Genomic DNA, 23,888 nt, shown 5'->3' with positions numbered 1-23,888 from the left:
AAAACCTGAATTTCATCATCTAAAGATTTGTTTAGTTCCATCCATCCCTCTCCCAGATGCCTTTCACGAATCCCGAGCCCAACTTCCAAAGGGACCAAGAAGCAGAACCTCCATTTGGATTAAAAAGAGCAAGTTTTGGTTATCTGCTATCTTCACATACCCCAGAAAACCAAACACTTAGAAGCAGGACTTGAAATTTCTTTGGTCTAAGACTTTGGAATAAAATATTTTAAATAAAGTTATTTCAGACAGATAAATATAGAAGCTACTGTATCTGCTCTTTCAATTTAAATAAGTTTTGATCCAAGTTACAGGATTCACCACTCAGTTTTTGTTGTATTTGAAGGTTCATTTTGGGATGGCAATAAAACCATTCTATTTGCTTCTTTAAAACAAATCCTAGACAATGTTTTCAGGAAGTTAGTCTTCAGCACAGATATGCCCCTGTGCAAATGGTATAAACTAAATAGGGACAGAAGATCAAAACCTCAAAGTCTGTAATAATAGTATCCCCCCCAAACATGCAAGAGAAGATAGTTAAAAGCTGAAGGGTATTTAGAAGCTCCACAAAGCAAAACCCCTTTACAATGCTCAGAAGCTGACCAAACTACATCTTGCCTGCTATATCTCAGTTGAATTATCTGCTCTAATATGATTTCAATAAGAACACCCTTTTCTGGCATAGAGGTTACATAGTTTTCCAAGGAGTTTCTCTGAAAGCAACCTTATGAGGTATGAACTACTTCACATTTCACACATGCTTCTGAAGTGAGGACACATTTCCAAAAGGGAAGTGCAGTCTGAGATGGCCTGCATCATATTTAAACACACAGCAGCTGAGAGATGGGTTTGTTTCTGACAGTAGGTCAGAAAACACAGTCAGACTTCCGTGTTTCTCGGAAGTTCAAGACATAGACTTGCTTCAAGGTCTAACCATGAGAAGTACACAGCCAGATTTGTCACCTTAATCAATATACTACTTAGTATGCAAATTTTGCACTAGAACATTTTTTATCTTTACATTTAGATGATAAGTGATACAGTCAATTAACTAATGGACTACTTGTGTTACAAGTGTTTAACATAAGGAAGGTTAGAAGGACATGACACAAGTCAGTTCACTCGGAACACTACCAAAATAGTAATCTGGCTGAGTTGGAACATGAAAATGATGCAGATACCTAAAGATTCAAGCTTCCCAAAAGAGACACTTCAGTGAAAGTCACTAAAGGATTTGTGCAAGGGGAAGGGGGGGGGGGGAGGCGGGCAGAGAAAGACTGGCGTAGCACTGACCTGTTCCTAATATGTCACTTCTGACAACACATCACTCACATCGCTTCTGGGGACACGCATGGAAATGTCACCAACTGTGCAGACAGTAGTGGGTGAGAAGCAAATTGCTACAAGATCAACTTACAAAAAAAAGGAAGGATAAACATGTCGGCTTCCTTTTGTATTTAGTAATCATACTCTGCAGTTTTGCTAACAGAGAAGGATGCTTGATGAGCATATTTATCATGCCAACAATGTAATTTAACACAGCTTTGATCCTGTATAGCTGTACATAAGAACTCAAATTTCTTGGAAGCACTCTTTCTATAAATAATTTCAGGTAACTTGGCAAAATAAAAAGCGAAGTATATAAAACATACAGCTTGTTAAAAAAAGTTATTTCTTTTGACTTAATTCTATGCAAACCATACCAATATATACAAATCAACAGATAAACAGCTTTTTCTCAAAACAATGCAACATGGCAATTAAACAAGGAACACCAACAAAAGATTTTTTGTTTCCACTGTGAATTACTTCTTTAAAATCTTACTACGCAAACATTTATATGCTGTTCATTCTTTGAAAAGGACAGTTCCACATTTGACAGAACAAGAAGTCTTAGTTTTCAACATATATCTCTCCCCCGCTCTGAGAACTCCCTTCTAGCTCTTGAGTTCTGTTCAGTTCCCTGAAGAATTTCAAACTAATTCACACAGCAAAATTGTATAGGTTAAGAAGTGAGCAGATATCTTAACCTGAAACATTGTATAATAAAGGGAATTGTATCTGGAGGAAAATACAAGCCTAGTCATGGAGACAATTAGTTTTGTCACACTCCTGTACCTCTCCCCCATACACTAGTTGTATAACACCCGAATAAAAGAGGGGAAAAAACATCATGTAAAGAGACAAAGCAAGTCATCCCTTCAGAGTTCAGAATGACTCTAGAGGACTAAAGCCTGAAGCCTAGAAAGGCATACATGCCCCTTCCTCTTACAAATAGAAAGCTTTACTCTTCGCGTAAGGGAGCCAAAAATTAGAGAACATGAAAAGAAAGTTATGTTTGCCGAGAACTGCACGACCCTTTTTAGCTCAGTGGTTATTTTCCAGAATAGTCTTTATTCTATTTCTCTGTAGGATATTACTGCTATTAAGGAACAATACCATCATACAACCCCTGCAAACTCTGCTCATGCATTTCATCATTGCTCAGTTTTTACATAGTTCTATACTGCACAAATCAGCTGTAGTATCAGCATCTGATAAGCTGTAGCTATTGAATTGCTTTCACTTTTTATGTAAAAAAACAAAAGAAACATTTTTGGAGACACCAGTCCAAATGTTTAGCCAAGAACTTTATGCAACTTGTCACCTTGCCCCCTCCTGGCCCCAGATCTGCAGCTATTACCAAATGAAAACCTAAAAAACTATGTTAAGTGTTATTTGTCACTGCCTAACAAATCACTACCAGAAATGCCATGAAATAATTCCACAATTAAAAGAGGCCTTTTACAATCCTAATGTGTTACTAGTAAGATGAGATGTCAATTTAAAAGACAGATAGAGCAAACGGTTTAACAACAGTGATAAATTTTCCATTTCCTATTTAATGAAATGGGCACTTTTTGTTGGCTGAGGATTTGTATTTGACCTTTCAGGAAAACAGGTTATTTAGAGATATACAAAGATAAAAACTTAAAATCAAATAGTGCAGGAAACAATTTACATACTTAGGATGTCGGATGTCTGGCAGAGATCTCTCCAGTGCTATATTGTTGCTAACAAATATGTTGAAGCCATTTTCCCTATAAGCAGAATCATCATGGTCTTCCTCTGTAAGAGGGTACGGCTTTCCATGTTCACCTTTCCCTACAATGAAACAAAACAATTATATGCCTCAAACTGATAGCACAGAATGGACTACAAAGACAAAAATAACAGTTTGACTGGACTTCAGTTGGTACATTGGGTCTGGAACATCTCTGAAGATTTTTTTGCAATGTCTTTAGCGATACTCCTGTTACTTCCAACACAAAAATACAAAGCGGGTACACAGAATGGGACTCAGATGTCCCTCTGAATTCACTCAATTAATGGAGCTTTCTTTCTTCCCAGAGACACAATCAACTTAAAACCATTTTATACATAAAAATTTCACCTGTAAATTAAGGTAAGACCTTCTTGCATCAGAATCAAGCTTTCATAGCAAAATTATAAACAAATGGATCAGTTCCAGCAATATTCCTTTTAACTGATACGAGGAACCTGATTAATCAGTTGCTCTACATTTTAGCACTCCTCCCCACTCACCATTTCCAAAGCAACTTTAGCATTGAAGTTCAGGATGTCCAACTTTCCAGAACACATGGTAAGGAAACCAAATGTTTTGCTCGGGGCTCCTTGAACACCCTTGCACACCAAGTGACCAGACAGATGTACTCAGTGCTTCTAATATCTCAGCACTGCTGATTTGGTTTCAGAAACTGGTCACTTTGGTTCCCTAAAGAAATCATTTGCTTGTTCCCTGGCAAAGCACAGACTTTCTATTCCAGCTTTTTATTCCCAAGTTAGTTCTCATCATCAGTCACTTGGCTTGCTTAGTACCTACCTCAGGCAACTATACCTCTATCTCTTACAGTCAGAGAGCAGAGAACAAACAAAAACACTTCAAAGAAAATGAGAACATAAAAGCCTTCAGTTCTTCTCAACTATTTTTATCCTTCTCATTCTTGCAGTAGATGAACTCTTTAGAGTTTCTAAGCTTTTCATGCCTACTCAGGTTCTCAAGAAGATACACTTTCCTCTACCTCTAATTGGCTAGCTTATAGCCTCTCTGTCCCTCTAAGCCCACTCATAAGAAAACTTCTTTTACCTCTTTTAAAGAAATTCATCAACTTCTCAGCTGGGTTTGATAAGTGACCAAGGGCACCTGATCCTCAGCTAATCAGGAGCAGCTGCAGGAAGAGATTGAAAGGAAAGCAACTGCAAGCTGAGAGCAACATCCAGTGGCGCTCTGAAAGCCCACAAGCCTGTGTCAATGCTCTATTTCATATTGTGGGTGTGTACACCCCCCCCATTAAAAACGTAGAACATGCAATTAAAGGTGCTGTAGTTACTAAATTTTAGACTTTTTTTCAGATAAAAATAATAATTTTTTTATCCCAAACTTTGTGCATTGCAATTAAATTTAAATTCTTAATGAAAACACTTAATGTTACTTACAAGGGAAAAAAGTTAGTTTGTACTATGAAAAGCTCTTTCTTTATGCTATTTTATTAATAACAGGTATCTTGTCATTCTTATTTTCAAATATCCCCCAAATGCACATAACACTGACATAATACAAAATCTGAGACTAAGATTCTATGTGAATCTTTATGATTTCATACTAAATATGGGGGGCTCCTATAATATTAAAGAAGCAGCTGACCAGAGTACTACTCAAAATTCAACAGTACATTTATATCAAATCTGTTTCATAATACAGTAATAAACTAATGTAATCAAAGACATGAGAAATTTTAGCCCCTCTCTTTCACCATATATGCCAAGTAGACCCCAAAGTCTACTAAAATAGGGTTTACAAAGACCCTATTTTAATTTGCTTTTAATAAGAGATTTATCTAGCTAGGTACTAATATAATGGCAATTCCAGGATAAATTACCTGCATGATAAGACATATTATTGCTAATTCATGATTTCACAATATAATTCTCTGTATATTCCAGCTATTCACCCTGTATTAAGAAAAATGGTTTATTTGCTTTGCTTTTCTTAAAGGAGTCCATGTTGGTGGATGAATATTTTTCATAGTATTACAGTTTCTTCATATTGTCCCCTGCTAGTGAAACTGAAGACAAGTACTTTTAAAGTTGTTTTCCACTCCTCCTCACTGCATATGGAGCACTATCACTGTGCATAAGCCAAAAGAACAGATATCATGGTTGTTACCTAGAGGAACGAGCTGAACTTTCTCATACCATGCTGCAAAAGTATTTGACCAATTGCAGTATATAAATTGCTTTTGCACTTTTACACTAAGTTGGGCCATGGGGTGCAGTAGAAATTGTGAAGCATTACTCTTTCCTAGCACTATATTAAAATATACACATAGAACATTAATAGGGGCTTGTGAGTTTTTATGAATCCTGTGGATATTTCTCCCAGCTGCTTGCTTGCTCTCTCACCCTGCAGCTCCTCCTGATTAGCTATGGATCAGGTGGTCATCTACCAGATCCAGCTGAAAGTAGTTGATGTAATTTCTCTAAAAGAGCTAAGGTAAAAAGAGATAATTTCTTATGAGTGACCTTGGGAGGACAGAAATAGAGTCCTTAGAAGATAAGTATTAAAAAAAATGAAGTACAACTTTTGATAAACAGTAGGCCTGAAGGGTTCCCTTTCTACAAAAAATTGCCATGTATGAGTCTCCTCATCATTACAAATTATCATAAGCACATTAAAACTCTCTTCTGTCACTGATTTGCTTTCCTAGGTGACTGATGGAAATTGCCATCACTGCACACCGCTTTGGAGCTGGACTATCAAAAGTTTACCTAAAATGCCAGAGTGACAAAGGCAAACTTCACAATGCAAGAAGAGTAAAATGCTGTTGAAAAAGAGCGTGAAAGAGTCTAATATCCCGTTACTGGCTACAGAAAGCTACTTTAGACCCAGTGATAGACAGATATAAGCGCTGTTACGCTGTTTGTTCTGCCTGAAGGCAAAATAGCAATTCAGAAAGTACATCAGGCCTATAAAATATTGTAGGGACCAGAGAGAGTAAAAAAAGCCTGATGGTAAATTTTTGGCCTCCTTGGGTTTAAAAGGGGGCTCACCCAAATGTCATGGATAAAACCAACCCAGCACTAAGACTTGATACTAACTCTCTCTGAGACTGGTTTACAATTGCAGCATAAATAACCCCACAAACTAAGGACAATCAGAAGTTTTAGTCCAGTTACTTAGATTTTATATTTCAAGGAGAGGGGAAAGGAGGGGAAGACCCCCCAAAGCATGCAAGCAACACATACATTCAACCTGGGCCCAAAAATCCCATCAGAATGCTGCATTGCATGGGAACCCTAACAGCACTGTTTAATTCATACAGTTCTGTCTAACCTTTGTGATTATAGAGTTATTACACTGTTTTTTAACTGAGTACTCAATGTAAGCAACATTTTGAAAATATGCTGGATTTTTTTTTCTTAAAACACTAGAATGGTTTCGGTGTTGACACCTCTACATTGCTTAGTGTTACTGTAAGGGTTTTAATACACCATCTCAAAATGCTTCTCCATAGATATTCAGATAAAAAAATGGTAAAGTAAGATATTATAGTCATTCAGATAAAGTACTGGTGCCAAATATCAGATGGCCTATAAGGCTTTTTCAGCCCCACTCAAGGATGTTACCGTCTCCTCGGAAACAATACACTCTATACCTATCCCTAAAGGTTTTAAGTTTTATGCTTGACAACTTGTGATAACTGATAGTTCAAGAAAACCTCAGTTAAAGCGTCTTCTGCTAATATTAAATACAAATACAGCAGAAGGAGAATAAACCCTCTTGTTCAGCAGATGGCATGAAAGGAAGAGTATTGGAGTGAGGAAGAAAATAAAAAACCACTCTGTATACTCAATGCACATGTGTAAGAGCAGAATAATGGCTCCGGATCAGCCATGTTGGTACAGGTGCCAGGTGTCTCATTAAAAAGAACAGGGGTATTGTTGGCAAAATGTATCAGCTGTAAATAAATTTGAACATGCAATACGAGGAGGTCTGCACTACTTCTGCATGCAATGGATAGGGGACCTTGCTTAAAATTATAAACAACAAAACACATTGCAACACATTCTGGTTTCGGGGTCTTTTGAGTTTTCTTTTGAGGGTTTGCTTTTATAATTCAGATGAACATTTATTATAATTCAATATGCATGGTAGAAAAGATTGGTTTTGCCATGTAAGTTAAAGGAAGTTAAGGAATTGCTCGACATCTTAACACAGGAAACTAAGTGGATAAAGAACACAAGCCACACAGTGTCTGTGGGGAAGAACTGTGTACAATCTGAATTTTTTACTGTTTATACTCATTGCTATTAGTTTACTCAGGCAACAATTCACAGTCACACCAAGTCAAGACTATAATTCGCAAAAATATTTAAGCGCACCCTTTAATTGAAGCATTCAAGCATTCTTTAATCCGGTAACATTTGTAATAGGGAATAAGACTTCTCCCTGTGCTAAATGCTTTTCTAAATAAAAGGAGTATATTTTAATACATGAACCTACAAATAAGTAAGTCTTCTTACTTACAGTGCATCTTATTATTTTGGATAAGATAATTCTGCCACTAGAAATATATTAGGAATTTTATCTACACCCCTGAATATTCCATCCAGAATCTAGTACAACGTTGCCTTTGCACATTGCACATAAACTCAGAGACAATCTTCTCTCATGAAAGTTCTCATGGGGACAACAGATATCTAATCTTATCCTAGAGCAATATTTCAATACAGAACTGAATTCCCATGGAGGGAGAGTGACTGTATTTCTTAGCAAGGGTAGACAGAGGAACACAAATTCAAAATGAATGCAGTCACACATCAGCTTCAAAAACAAAAGTGTAAGAAGTAAAAGGGGAAATAAAGATCATCAGCTCAATAAAACCAGAGTCAGACATTACCTTGCACCTTCTTGCCACATAAACCTCTACACAATAACCTTTTATGCTCCCTGATAAGGGAGTCAGAGTGCAACTGGCCAAGCCAGAGGGCAAAAACTCTGTTTAAAGCAATCTGTAGTATCTTCTACATAATTTCTGAATTTTCCTAATGCACAGCTGTATAAAAGTTTGCCGTCTTGCGCTGTGGAGATGGACTTCATAGTGTTTTGATTAATAAGTGTAACAGATTATCAATTCAGACTAGCACCACATTCTGCTTTTTTGGGAAGTGAATTTCCATTTGAGTAGAAACAAAATAATGTTCTTATTTTTCCTTATCCTCACATGCAGGATGGTGGGGTGCAGCACATCTGCTAAAATATTGGTTAAATTATCTTGAACAGAGAGGTGATTTGATAAATGCACAAAATTGGATTTTACTTTTTTTTTCTTTACAGTAAAGGTCTCGGCTTTTCCTAGAGTATCTACACTTGGTGGAGTTCTCATACTGTCGGAAAATTTTGTATTTTGAAACCTTTTGAATACAAATGGGTGATCATTTTTTAATCTAAAATTAGTTCAAGAGTCAAGTCAGGGACTAGCACAGACCAGTCCTTGGGAAAAAAGAGGGAAAAGGAAGTTGTTTTATCAAGTCACTTTCTCCTAGGAAAGGAACTGCTTGCTTTGAACAAATACCTCTTGTGGTTTTGCATGTTTGTATTAATTTCCAGTAAAAAGTATGAAAATTCTAATTCAATAAATGTATGAAAGAATTTTCTTTCTCAATTTGTTATGGAGAGAGAAAGTTAAAACCACACATGCCTCACATGCAAGTAATTGCCTTCATATCAAATAGGTCTATCCAAGTTATCTAAGTAGTAAAAAATGTGTGTGTATATATATGTTATGGCATTTCAGATAGAAAATAAGAACATTTTTCGAACTGTATGACTAGTGAAATAATGGGATAGGCAATCCAGTGAACTGTGGAATCTATATATAGTCAAGAAAGAAATGATACTGTGCCTCAGAGAGATGATCGACACAACTTTGATCACCTATTGAGGTTGATCCCAATCTTAAATTTCTATGAATTTTATGAGAAACAGGAGAAAGACTGGGGAGAATTATATTTTTCCTCAAAGTCAATAAAACTTGTATCAGAAACTGAAATATATTTATCATAAGTCTCTTCTACTTTTCCCAAACTTCTCAGAGTATCCCACTATTTGTACAGCTTCATCAGCCTAATTTATAGGAAAGCAATTTAATTGATTTTACATCAATGGAAATGAGATTAAAAATACCTATTTTTTTGTTTGTTTTTGTTACTCTATCTAGTAACAGCTTGGAAAACCACTGAAGTAAGGTTTACAATACTTTTAATTATTTATTACATAACTGTCAAGGTCTGAGGCAATATAAAAGGCTTTTCCTTAGCATTACAGACACAGATGTAATCAAATCTTACATACGCAATTGGGAAAAATAAAAACCCTGTCAAGGAAATCCTGAACAACACATTTTCAAGCAAGAAGAAATAATTTATTTATAAATATATAACAAAGTTTATTTATTACCATTTCAATATCAAGCTACTACGGAAAATAAACAATCCAAAATTCACTCCAGTTTTGTGGTAGAAAGCATTCAAATTCCTTATTAGCCTTCTGATGCCCATAGCTTATACAGGTTTTCTTTTCATGGACCATGCAGTCCTAAGTGGTATAGAAATGTTATTGGGAGCAAATATGAGGCCTTGTCCTTTCCACGTTGCTGCTACAGTAACATGACAGTTGGAAGGAGAAATATGAATGAAATCGCTTCTCTATTCAGGAATGGCATTATACAAATAGCATAGGGTGGGAGAAGAAGGGAGAAAAAGACATAATTTTAAATTTTGTTATTTGTCTGCCTACTCACATCCAGAACTGAAAAAAAACCCAAATCCCAACAACAAAAAAATAGAGAAGAGAAAAGAATGTGCTGCTTAAAAAGTTTAAAAGCATACATTCATACTGTGCTGTAGCTGGATCTTTAGAGTATTGTTTGCTTATCATTCCCATGAGATAAAAACGAAAGGAACCCGTGGCTAACATAGAAATGAGAACTATACTTATAGCGGTGATATGTTCCTCATACCTCAACAAAAAGAAAGCCCATTCTGGGTAGGAGGTAGATAAAGGAAGGGCATTTCCTGGAGAGAAGAGGAGATAAAAGGGACAAATGGAACCTCTGAAATGTACTTTTTACATATGTGGTCTTACTATGTTTGAGAAGCATTTCTGTAAAAAGAAATGCATATCAAAGTGAAAAAAAAAATTGTAAAGTACTGCTTTTTAACTGCCTTAGTCATAATTTCCAGACTTCCACAGACTAACTAGTCCTGGGCGGATTCTTCACGTTAATCTAAGATCATAACTTCTGTACACATTACGGGCATGGTAGTGCTTCATTCTTAAAAGCTGAAGCAACACAAACTGCTACCAAAAGACACAGTGGTGAGGCAGGGCAGCTAAAAGATGAGAAGAGCAGTAGTGGGGGTGAGCAGAAGAATGAAGCAGCACAGCAAGTGAAGCACGGAACAGCAATGGCTGGCAGAGCGGCAGAAGCCCCAGGTCACAGCACCAAAGCTCTGGCAACTTGAACTGGGCCTTGTTGCATCGCAGGAACCCACAGTTCCCAAAAGTAAGGAAGGTTTTAGTTCAGGAGTGGGGAACAATCAGCTGGCCTAGCTGTTGCCTTGCCAAAAATGACTGCAAAATTATTATTGTAATACTTAAGGAATTAGCCCTTATATGTTACTTATTTATCTTTAATAAAATATCATTTGCTGAGTTAACTAACGTGCAAGAAGAAAAAATTAGCTCAGTGTTCTTGAGATTAATTATTGCAGGTATCCAGGCATTTAACTAGATATCACTTTAAATTTCAACTTGGCCCTTGCTGTTGGCCGTTGTGTCCTAGCAGAAAAGGTGCATTATACAGCCAGCAGTTGGGAAAATCCACCTCTGCTCATGATAACTTTTATAACACTCATTCCATTTTGGTCAGTATAAATCAAGACACTGTGCTTTATCTTAAGTATCTGCATTTTCTCAATCAATAATTAATTCCTAAATCCTATAGCCTGTGCTTTATGGAACATTAGAGTAGTGTATCCCTTACCTTTTTCATCCATTTGAAACACTAAAAATGCAGCCTCTGAATTTGCAACATATGCATTGCAGAGTAAAAATACAGTGTATGTGGGGAAAGTAATTGCTTTAAAATACATCATGAGGTTAACCAGTGGCATTGTGTTTCAGCCGAAGGGTGACTGCATATGAACTCTGAAAAGTAAATTGTACAAAGGCTTGAACAAACACTTCATAAAAATAAGAATATTTTTTTTTTAATTCTATAGCTTTTAGCACTTGCTGCAAGTACTACAATGGCCTGGCAGGCAGAAAGACTCATTCTACCCTCTTTCCCACTTTAATTAAGTCTAGGAAAAAAAGGAAGAAAAAAGACCATATTATTTGGTATGTCCAGTGTATTTAGAATGCCGCAGTGTACAATGCAAGATAAGGAGCAACACATACTGTTTTGATGTGAGTTGCTCTATCACTGCAGCAGAGCAGCAATATCCTCAGTAACATTCTGCAGGCTGAGCTGAATCTAATCATAACTCTGTAGCCAAGGGATGCACAGTACATCTTCTATTTAGTTTAACTACTTATCACCAAATGCCACAGCCACCAGAATGTTCATTTAACATTAGAACATGTAGACCATTAATGGGCGCCAAACACTGAATGAGCAAGCATGTAAGAAACAGAACTCAACCATAAAAAAGACTTCACAGTTTGGTTTAGTAACTGAATGACCTGCTAGGATAAAAAGGATCTACTATGACACAAGATTACCTGAAAAAAAAAAATGTACTAACAGTGGTAAGGTGTTTGTTTCAGTGCCTAAATAAATTAGTTTACACAAACTGCATCAAGAATGGCATTCTAATAGTCTCTAGTCCCAGTGGGTCTTCTAATAAATGCATGTGTCCAAGCTCATCTCTTGGAAAAGCTCTAACTAAAGTGTTACTAACATGGTATATACAGGATCTAAACAGCTCCACAAAGTTAATGCAGAATTGCAGCTGCATAGGTATAGTTTTAGAAAGCCCAGAAATACAAAATGATAGCTGTAATTAACACTAGACTTCCCTCCCCGTGCTTTTTTTCCTCATTGTAACATGTATTATAACCATGTGCCATTTACTGCATACTATCACAGGAAAACAACCAGGACGCTCCACAGAACAAATCTATTAATAGGAGTTCAATTTTTTCTTTTTTTTTTCTTTTTTTTTTTTTAATGAATTCAACCTAAACTAGCTCTAGAAGCTGGCTTTGTGGCTGTTGCACAAAGATGGAATAATCTGTAAAAATTAATTTAGCTATGTATGAGTCAACAGTGTGCAATAGCGTAGTCACTCTCCCACTAGAAGCACTGCTCCATGATGCGTATAGTACACAGAAAGATTACATGAGCTGTCACAGCTCCCAGCAAATTTAGATTTAGCCTGAAGGCCCCTACCATGAATAAATAAATAAATAGATAGATAAAATTCATTCTTACATATGGAGATAGTAAATATTCACAGTTAAAGTTTGAGGCAGACCCAGGAACAAGAAGTATGCCACCTGATTCCCCATACGGTGACTCAGTGACAAGGCCATCCTTCTTCCTAATGTAAAGCTGAGAAAAGTGCTCATAAGCAAGCACATTTTGCACGCTCACGGCCAAGAAGGTAACTTCCTCAGGTAGAATATATGTGTTTTATTGCTTTTTCAGGTCCACTTGGATCTATACATTATAAAACACATTGGCATATTTCTCAAATGATAATTTGTTTAATATGAAACTGAAGCTGAGTATGCAAATACTTACCTCGTTTAATAAAAAAACAGGCACCCCCACAAAATTAGAGATACTAGAATTATCCTCAAGACAAGCAATATACGCCCAGCGAACTGTACTAACATGTTAAGATATACCAGGGCATAGTTATGGCAGATAAACAACTGAAACTCAAGTTATGTCACATTCTTGGGACTGGTCTACCTAAGTCCTTCTGCTTTACATAAAACATAATGCATTTTTTTTCTACCGCACCCAAAGTAACACTTTGAATCTCAATGTTCTTCTCCTTTTCATGTTTTCTTTTGGCAAATCGGACACATTACTCTTCTGGAAACTGTTTTGATACTACATACACTGCTGCACATACTCACCGCGCCCACATTTCCCAGTGACTGCCTTTCCCTCTTCTTATGATACCACTAATGCTGCAATCATTAATATTGCCTTTTACCATTCATTTTGTGGCTTAAAACACGTTCTTTATTTGAAAGAGCCTTACGACTGACTGACATTCTTGTGGTAAGGAGATCTAAACTTAATGCTTGACCTGCTATGAGCACAGTGCTACACAGCCCTTTTCATCCCCTGGCATTCATTCACCCCTTTCAGAATAGCAGGACTCTAATTAATGACAACTATTTTTCAAATCCCTGACACAAATTCGAGTAAATTTTCTGTACTAAAGCCAACTGAAATTTCCAGTCAATATATGCTGTGGAATTAAGCAGAGGCAGATGTGGAGACTCAAAAAAATCACCTTCAGGCATGAACCGAACAGATTTTCAACCCATTAGCTTAAAATATCTTCTATTCAAAAGGACAACTCATCACCTACAGAACACAATTCAATATTTATCCCAAAGTGATATTTATGCAAAATTCAGCAGGAATCAGCATATGCCCATTGGGAACTTTTAAAAAAAAGTTAATTTGCTGAAAACTGCTGTTTAGATTCAGCCAAAAGTATTTGCCAATTTTTGTTCATTTTGTTGATGTCTGGGTTAAAAGAAGCAAATCAATAATATATTTTGAAAACCAAACTTTTAAAATTACAGTCCCTGTTTTTCAAAATCTTATATAAATGACAAAAGTTAACTTACATTATGAAAGGATAGACATCCAAGTTGAAAATCCTGTTTGCGAACCAAAACAATATTTTCTCATTTTATGATAGACAGAAAAAAGGTATCAAGTATTAACCCAAAAAGTCTTACATGCACACAGCTTTACCCTTCAGATGTATATGAAGCAAGTCCCTAAAATTGTCTTTCTTGCTGAGAAAAATTAAAAAATTAAGAATTCCATTATGCAGATTCATGTTGTATTTATGCAGCACACAGTAATTCTCAATTCTACCTTTGTCTGTGTGATCAAAAGCCCTTCAATAAATCCAGTTTTTGAGAAGGGAGTGGATCTTTAGCAACCATGCTAAGACAGCAAGCATATACACTTCCCTAGCCATAATCTGGGGTAACAGAAGAAGAGGACGTAAAGCAGAGATTAATTTAAATTGTAGGCTTTGTTTTACAATCATTACCTGAAATTCCATCTTCTAAGTTGTCAAGTATATTTGAAACTAAAAAAGCAGAAAGAAATCATAATTCCTCATATTTTCCAGAGGAAAAAAAAAGTACTTGTCTATTTTGTTGCCATTGATTCATCTCTGCATTTATTTGATATTTGACTTGCAGAAAATGTTTTTGCATGTTTAATTTAGTTTTTCCTGTACTTTCTTAAATAGTAAACCTACATCATTAAAACAGTTAAAAGCCTCACTGTGTATTGTTACAATTGAGAGAAGTTATGACGGAGGATTTACACTAGATTAAGAATTGACATTCCACCGTGGCGGGTTGACCCTGGCTGGATGCCAGGTGCCCACCAAAGCTGCTCTGTCACTCCCCTCCTCAGCTGGACGGGGGAGAGAAAATACAACGAAAGGCTCGTGGGTTGAGATAAGGACAGGGGAGGGATCACTCACCAATTACCATCATGGGCAAAACAGACTCAACCTGGAGAAAATTAATGTAATTTATTGCCAACCAAAATCAGAGTAGGGTAATGATAAATAAAACCAAATCTTAAAACTTCCCCACACTCCTCCCTTATTCCTGGGCTTAACTTTATTCCCGATTTTCTCTCCTTCCTCCCCACCAGCGGCACAGAGGGACGGGGAATGGGTGTTGTGGTCAGTTCATCACACATTGTCTCTGCTGCTCCTTCCTCTTCAGGGGGAGGACTCCTCACACTCGTCCCCTGTTCCACCATGGGGTCCCTCACACTCGTCCCCTGTTCCACCATGGGGTCCCTCCCACAGGAGACGGTCCTCCATGAACTTCTCCAACGTCAGTCCTTCCCATAGGCTGCACTTCATGAACTGCTCCAGCGTGGGTCCCCCACAGGGTCACAAGTGTCCTGCCAACAAACCTCTCCAACGTGGGCTCCTCTCTCTCTATGGGGTCACAGGTCCTGCCAGGGACCTGCTCCAGCATGGGCTTCCCATGGGGTCACAGCCTCCTTTGGGCACCCCCCTGCTCCGGCGTGGGGTCCTCCCTGGGCTGCAGGTGGAGATCTGCTCCACCATGGAGCTCCATGGGCTGCAGGGGCACAGCCGGCCTCACAAGGGTCTTCCCCAGGGGCTGCCGAAGAATCCCTGCTCTGGTGCCTGGAGCCCATCCTGCCCCTCCTTCTGCACTGGCCTGGGGGTCTGCAGAGCTGCTCCTCTCACATGTTCTCACTCCTCTCTCTGGCTGTTGTTCTGCTGCAGTTTCCCCACCCACCCCTCCTTAACTATGAGATCCCAGAGGTGCTATTGACATCGCTGATGGGCTCGGCCTTGGCCAGTGGTGGGTCCGTCTTGTAGCCGGCTGGCATAGGCTCTGTTGGACACAGGGGAAGCTTCTAGCACCTTCTGACAGAAGCCACGCCTGCAGCCCCCCTACCAAAATCTTGCCACACAAACCCAATATATCCACATTGAAGACCTTCTGTATAAGGTTACATTTGGCATTTCAAAATTTTTTCAATTTTTTATACTCATTCTAATTACTGAGTCTTTATTTTTTTTGTTTTAGTTATAATTTCAGAATACATTTTCCAAAATCCATGATGCTTTTGCTAAAATCAGACTTGTTGCTCACAGAAATCACTAGTAATGAGCTCACTTCCTTTACAAAAGATTCATCATCCAGATGGTCTGTGAAAATGCATGAAATACACTTAAGCTTATTGAAATAATCTATCCTTTAAAATGCCTTTAAGAGTCTTTGCTAAAAATACACAAATGAACAAAAAACCATCCCTACATGGTACACTCAGGTTTTACACTAAGCAATGAGAAACCTTCCAAACAATTCCTTTCCTTCTCTTTTTTCCATTTCGTTTGTACCAGTTGACCAAGAAATATTTGAAAACAAACTGTTCTTCATCCAGGCATTCAGGGAGACAGCTGCCCTCAAGGATTATCATTACAGGACCTTCTCAAAATTTAGGGGATTTAGCTCCTGAATTTAGTTCTTACAACTGTGAGATTAAGGTTCCCTCAAATGATAGGTCTGAACTGATCTATGCCAGCAGGCTAAAATTGTAGCCAAGAATCTGTCCTTTTAGCTGTATCCTTATTAGCATTTTTGAGATATGTAATTATTATCCACTAAATAAAACAGATACAAAATGAAAAAATGTTATTTGAGTACATGACATTACCAAGAAATGCTTAGGGTCTCATAACTTCCATGTAAAACTTCAGATTCCTCAGAAAAAAACAGATGAAGACATGGTCTGTATCACAGTCTATTACAAATTCTAAAGAAGTTTGTATATACCGGGGAAAAAAAGTCATTTAAATACCATACCGAAGTGGCAGTATGTTAGCAACTTGCTTAACTTACTGATTAATAGCAGCTAATTAAAATGTCAGCTCTCTAGACTTGAACACCTCACAGCTTTCACTTTTCTTTCTGAAGCATGTGATGTTTGGATTTCTTCCCAGTATAAATGCTTTAGTAGAAGCTGGGAACAAAATAGATCAAAAACCCAAATAAACTAAAATGTTATTTATTTAGAGGCTTCTTTTAATTTTTGCATGACAATATTAAAATTAGACTAGTCCCTCAACTAAAAAAATTCCCTGAAGAGTTACTCGAAGTATTCAATAACCAGAATAGCCTTTTCTCAAAAGAGCAGGAAAGCAGACCTGGGAGTTCAAAGGAATCAGCATCCTTTTAGTGTCTGCAACCTGCCCTCTGGAGGCTATTTCTTCTGCGATTTATACACCAGTACTCTGCTTCAGGTTCAGTCTCACCATTTTTAAGCTGCCATGGAACAACAATGCAAGGAGCAACTAGAAGTACCAGTAGCCTCATGTACACTGGCTGAAGTTTCCAAAACACATACATGCTATCCAATTAATTAGCATGTAAAACAGAAGCAATAGCCAGGGTAAACTGAAATTACTTTAGCTATCATTTAAAAATATAAAGATATAAACCTCTCCTAAGAGTAAATTGAGAAAAAGCGAAAGCAAGACTGTCTCCATGTTTTAAGAATACTGATAATGCCATTTAAATGCGTATCTTGACTATTTTTTTTAATCTGAGCATTAAAGTTAGTTTGGTTTTCCACTGAATTTCCTGGCAAGTCTTACTATTCACATTTCAACATCACCTGAAGGACTTTTAGGTAAGATTGCCTGAAAAAAAGAGTTTGTATCCAGCTTATTGACAGTAGAACTTTCACTCAGGTTGGCAGAACAAAATGGCACTCCTAGAAATGTGGTTTCTTTTTTTACTTTCTTTTTGTTAGAAGGAGGACAGATTCTCCCAGATACCGCTCCACTGCAAACATGGAGGGCAGACGACTTTGTGTCACATAAGCACAGCCAAAAGGTAGCTGTGTTCCTTGTGAAGCACTGATTATAGAACATCATTTGATGAGCTAGTGTCTATAAGGCAAATTGTAGCAAAACAATCATATATCTCTGCCTTTTCACATATATTGACTGGATGTCAGACAAATTGTTTCATCACTCCACTAATTTTTCTCTGTCAGCTTGTTTAATGAAAACAAGAAGGAAAAGAAAGGAAAGTCACCTTACGCATATTTCAGTCAGAAACTGCACTGAAATAACTATACTAGACTTTTGTACATGCAAACTTAAGTCATATCCTCAAAAGAAAAATGCTATGACAGGAACATAGGCACAATTTACTGGTTTTTTTTAGGAATGATTGTTAAATCCAAACATCTTGTTGGCCTTTTGAAGGCCAAAAGGCTAAAAAATACTCCAAAACCGTGCTGGTGAATTTAACTATGTCCTCTGCTAAACTGTATTTTCTATACATGAAAAAAACTAAGTTTACAATATCAAGTCAAATAGAAGCACACAGATAGTATCATGCAGCAACACATAACTTTTGAAGATCCTTAAAAATTGCAATGTTAAGGAAAGCAACTGGCAAATTTTAAGAGTGTGAAGAGCTTTCTAATTTCTTTGGAATAGTGTGCTTGTGCTTATGATTATTCTAGATGATGCAGTTTGTAACATGCAAGGTTACTGACTAGCGTGCAGGTAATATGTGGCACCTGCATACTATGCTGATAGCAAACTCTCTCAAGTATTATGTAGATTAGACAAAAAAAAAAAGTCTTGGTCAAGCGTTTGGAAAACCTTTAAAATTGAAGTTACTCTTATGGTCTTTTGACCTGGATTCAGGTTAAAGGAATGTCTTCCTTAAATCTTTAAAAGAAATAGTCTTTAAACCTGGTTGACAGCAGCTTATTCCATGTTTTAAACTTAAAAGATAACACAAAAGTAGTAAGGAAAAATTCCCTTTTGTCATTGCTTCTGAATTGAAAAGTATGGTCTTGATATGCTGTAATTGCTGTCAAGTACTTGTTCCAGCTCTTTTGCCACAGTTTAGTCAGGATTCATTTCCCCCTTCTTCTTTGAATTGGGATTTTCATAGCAAAACAAGCAACACCTGGAAACTGAAATACAACGAAAAACAATGTTTCTTTGTGCCACTCAGTGAAGCAGTAATTGCCCAAACTGACAAACTTGATCATTCTTACACCTATCACAAGAAACAACCAACTCAATTTAGATGGTCTATAGGACCCTCCTCCTCCTTCTGCACACACAGGTCTAGTCTGAAGGTCTCTCAGCCGTTTGTTCGTTTCAAATGCTCCCTGCAAACGAGCCACCTGTTTTAGAAGACTGTCCATTTTAATACACGCTTCTTTCCCTGCACAACTTCGATTATACTTATCTGTATCAGTATCACAGAACTAATTTTTTCATAACCAATAGGGAATTACATTTAATGTTGCTATCTGTATGATGCTACCTCATATCTTCTAGAGGCACTCTGGCACAAGGCTTTGCTTTGACAAGCTCTTCTGAACTTAAGAATGGGCACTGTTCAAAATGATAAATATTAATCACAGAAGTTTGGGGGAATTATTCTATTGCACTTTATTCTCAAAAACTCTTGAACAGAAGTGATGGAAAAAAAATCACCAGTGCACAATTTCTTTACAGTACAAAGAAGCCAAAACTCAGGTGTTCACTACTTTTTACTGCTGTACAAAAGCACTCTTGATTCTTTTTTGTGCCCTTTTAACATTCCACCGCAAGAACATAGTTTCATTCTACTTCCCCTTTTCATCACAAACATACACAGTTCACGTCTTTTTCAATATCCCTGTTTAGTTTGTTTATATAACTAATCTGTATGAATGTTTGTTTGTAGAACTACAGAACATACTGTCTGTTTGTTTATAGAACTAATCTTTATGAAATGCCTGCACTGAGGCATGTAAAGGTCAAGATCTTAAAAATCCCTTCTCCTGGTCAAGACAACATTTTGAAGCAGCAGAAAGGTAAAGACTATACTGAATATAGGAAAGAATTAAAATCTTCAATCCCTCCCTCCACTTAAGGCTTCTACATGCTATTTAGATATATGAAGAGGAGACTGTGCAAATGGCCCTATAACTGCTGGGATAACCACTGGGTGATACAGTATATTCTAAAAGATTTTTCCTCTGAGATCTTATTAGCAGACAGGAGCAAAATGGCTCAACAGTCAAACATCAAAGTATTGACAGCCACATCTTAGAATTCACTTTATCAATTCCTTAACCAACTTCTTTTGAAGACAAAGGCATTTATAGATTTATATTTAGTGCTATAAACACAGCTCCTCACCTGTTACCATTCTCTCAGAAATTTGCTTTCAATTACACTGAATTTTCAATGCCCCTCATAGAACATAATCATTTCAGCATACACATGCAAGTAGTCAAAAATATCTTCAAACCATTATAAAGAAAAAAAAGGACAGTATTTAAAGTACAGTAGTTTGAAATGTTTCCTTTCCAAAACAATGGGAAACAGAAATTTAAAACAAAAACCTACTATAGAACTTGCAGCATGCAATCTTTCTACATCACTTTATAGGCTATTAATTTCATTAATATTATTAATACTTTTTTTTCAGAAATTAAACCTTATTTTTTGTTTTCTGTCACTTCTGCTCAGCTGGAAAGTTTCCATTTTTCTGTTCCTCCAGTTCTGCTTTTTCAGTATTTTGCCGTATTTTACAATGGGAAAGCTATCATTTGTGATTAGAAATAGCTTTTCATGATCAGAAATCGCACCATATTTAAATATAAGCATACAATCCGTGCTTCTTTAAAAGCTGAAGAATTACGCATTTGAATCCTTCCTCTTATCTGAGAAGAGCTGTAATTCATCATTACTGCTATTACTCATAACTCATGAGCACATACAGCTGAGAATTTCTTGAGGGAAACAGAGACAATAAGCTTCATAAATGGAGTAACAATAACATTGACTCTCCAGGACTCTCAGTCTCACTACCCAGGACATAAAGATAGGAATCATCAGAATTTCTTCTCATGGGTGCTTTTGAATTACTACCTTAGGCCTTCATGGCTCTCTCCTGTGAATCTCATCACTCACAAGAGCATTCAGGGATCTCAGACTCCTGGTTCTGCACAGGAAGCCTGGAAAATCAGTTGGTCATTGGCTCCACAACAGTTGCCATGCTCCTGAAATGAACATCTTGACAGGTCTTCAGAGCCCTCCCAGACAACCGAAGGAAAGAGGGAAATCTCTGATGAAATGAAAAAACTTCCCAAGTCAGTATCTCATAAATGGCAATATCAGGGGAACTTTCACTGCCCTGACACAACCTGTGTTGCTGTAGCTGGACTAATATGCATACTGGTAGCTACCTAGGTTATTACTATGCAAGCTGCATTTACACAGGGTGCACTCACAACTCTGAACTGCAATGCAAGAATGTTCTTCTGATATACATAAGACATTGTTTGCTGCTTGCTGAAACAAAAATGATGACAGATGTAAGATTTGCATTTGTTTACACTTCTCATATTTTTTAATGCAAATTAAGCATATTCTTCATCAAGGCATGTCATCATCTGTATTCCCAGAGAAAAATAAATTAATAGAAACAACTCTTAGTTTAAATGCTGATTTCTTGTCAAAAAGATGGCATGACATATCAGCTCCAATAAAGTCAGTTTCTCTGATTAGCTTATTCCGTTCCCGCCCCCTCCACTGTAATATCTGATTGACTTAATGGGTTACTTCAGAAAGTGGAAACAATTAAACTTCTCTATTTTTCTTCCTAAAGTATCTATCAGAACTGTTTAGTCAAGAAGGGTTTTTTAGGTTTGTTTGTTTGTTTGTTTTTAAAGTAAACTTTTGCATTCCTTTTTTGCATTTCAGTCACTAGTTTTGAGGTAATGGCAGAATAATATTCAGGGAAAAATGGAAGCGATTGGGATGACTGAAGGAAATAATTTTAATTTCACTATGTCTATTCTGTACTGATGAGCAGTACAGTATTTAATATAAACCATTAAATGCTCCTTTCTGCTTTTGAGTAAATCAGGGCTTGGATAACTGTCAACTAATTGGCTATCTTTCCTGTTCTACCAACAGTATAGCAATTAGTACTTCTGCAACCTGATGGCACATTCTCACAATTGGCTTCTTGCATTCTTGTATCAAAATTAACCAACTAAAATTCTTAGAATTGTTTTGCAAGTTTTATTTCCACACAGAGAGATTAAAAATATTGAAACTGCATTAAAAACTTGTGAAAGAGACTTAAGCTGTAAGTAGAACGGTAAATTAATTGGTATTAGAGAAGTAGTTCTGGTGTTTTTCCTAACTTGTAATAAAAAAGCAAGACTAAATATAGTATACAAAAAATATACCATTAACTTGTCAAAATTATTCTATCATAGTGGTCAGAGAACCTTGGAGATTCCAGACAGAATCAGAAATTTTAGTTATGGAATACCTACAATGACAATAGGTGTGAGATGACAAACCTGGCTATATGAGAGGTAATTTATCAAAGCATCTGAAAACAGGAAGAAATGCATTTCCTAAGTGAACAGTATATCCAGGTACAGCCTTTCCTTCCAGGCTTAACAGAGAGAATAGGCGCTGGTTAGTCAGTTTGTATGTACATTTAAAATAGAGGTGGTCTTTGGTGGTCCTTTTAAAGAACATAAACCAAAGCATAAAATCCAGCACAAGTGTCTTCAATACAATTGTCTCAGTGTGGCTGGGGTTTTTGTTGGTTTTGTTGGCATGGTTTTGTGTTTTTTTTGTGTTTTTTTTTTTTTTTAAAGAACAACTTTTAGCAATACAAATAAGCATGGGAAAAGTTCCCAAGCATAACAGAGCCATCTTTCAATCACCTGGACCAGTATCATTCCTGTGTCTCACCTAGCTGCCCTGTGAGTTTCAAAAGTTCTGTTCAAGTAAGTTAAGAATTAGGAACACATGAATAACTTATTTCCTATTTTCTAGACAAAGAAAAAAAATTGGGGGATTTAAAAATAACTCATTAAAAAAAATCTCCATTTTGAGGATTTTCAAACAATCAAGATAAAGCATAATTTTCCAAGATAAAGCATAATTTTGAAATAAAAATTGGGATGTCTTAATTGGAAAACATCGACACTAAACATCATGATGCTTTCAATGTAATGTTCTTTTTCAGCAAAGATTCATGTCATTTCCTTAAGAAAGGTTAGGCATTCCATCTACATTGACTGACTAAATAATACTTCAACCAGTATCATGTAAATTAATTTATTTTCATGTCTATCTAGGACCACTTTAGTCTTTTTATTCATGGCAGAAAATACATCACAAGTAACATGCAGATCCCCAAGTCATTTAATCTTTGCAAGAAAATGACCTATCTGGGATGGCCTGAATTTTCTGTTTCACTGACCTTGCATTTGACTACTAAGAAATAATTTATTAAATTGTAACCATTTGTGCTGGTATTGTAATCATCATTGCTGGAGATGAAGGAATTACTCACATGGCAAGTGTATCTGAAGATCCGTCACTGGGGAATTTTTAACCCATCTATGTGTCCAGTTAACTTCAGAAAATGCAAGTTGTTGATTCTAGAGCTGTGTTGGTTTTTTTGTTTTGTTTTGTTTTTTCTTTTCTAAACCAAAATGACACATGGATTGAAGTTAGAGAGCAAAATCCAAGCAGACTGGATGATAATTTCCTTTCAGTGGTGGCTGTACAGTAGGTATTCTCTTACACAAGATACAGCTGCGCATAGGCATAGGAGCTGGTTGTTGTTTTGTGCATGTGCAACAGTATCAGTAACATCATGGCAATACCTCAGAGGAACCTGTGTGTAGCCCACTGGTCCTTGCTTTGATAAGCAAAAGTGATAGCACTGCAGTCCCACATCCCATGCTAATTTACATTTTTTTACTAGGGTACAGAAAAAATATGGCTGTTGGACAAATTAGCTGTTAAGGAATTATGACTCCAAAGACTGCTTTGCATTTTCTCTACCAGTAAAATACAATACCTTACAACATTCTTAACAGAGCCAGAAAGTGTTCTCTCTTTCCAAGAAATCAAGTCATAGAGAAAATGAAATACCTGTGAGAAAACTGGAAATTATACTTAAATTTATAGACTCCCAGACTGCTGCCTTA

At 36.8% G+C, this 23,888-nt stretch overlaps 1 protein-coding gene across 2 annotated transcripts in view; it reads right to left on the bottom strand.

The window, feature by feature from the left end:
* GALNTL6 (polypeptide N-acetylgalactosaminyltransferase like 6) overlaps positions 1-23,888 on the bottom strand; it is a 491,382-nt gene that overhangs the window by 291,301 nt on the left and 176,193 nt on the right. For both annotated transcript variants that reach the window (XM_081999759.1, XM_081999760.1), the window contains one exon: positions 3,006-3,144. In XM_081999759.1, coding sequence (XP_081855885.1) covers positions 3,006-3,144 — 139 coding nt within the window. The remainder of the gene's footprint in view (positions 1-3,005; positions 3,145-23,888) is intronic.

This window comes from Phaethon aethereus (assembly GCF_964289735.1).
Source record: "Phaethon aethereus genome assembly, chromosome: 4".
In the NCBI taxonomy this organism is placed as follows: domain Eukaryota; kingdom Metazoa; phylum Chordata; class Aves; order Phaethontiformes; family Phaethontidae; genus Phaethon; species Phaethon aethereus.
Note: the sequence above shows the minus strand (reverse complement) of the source record. Positions and strands in the feature narration are given on the sequence as shown.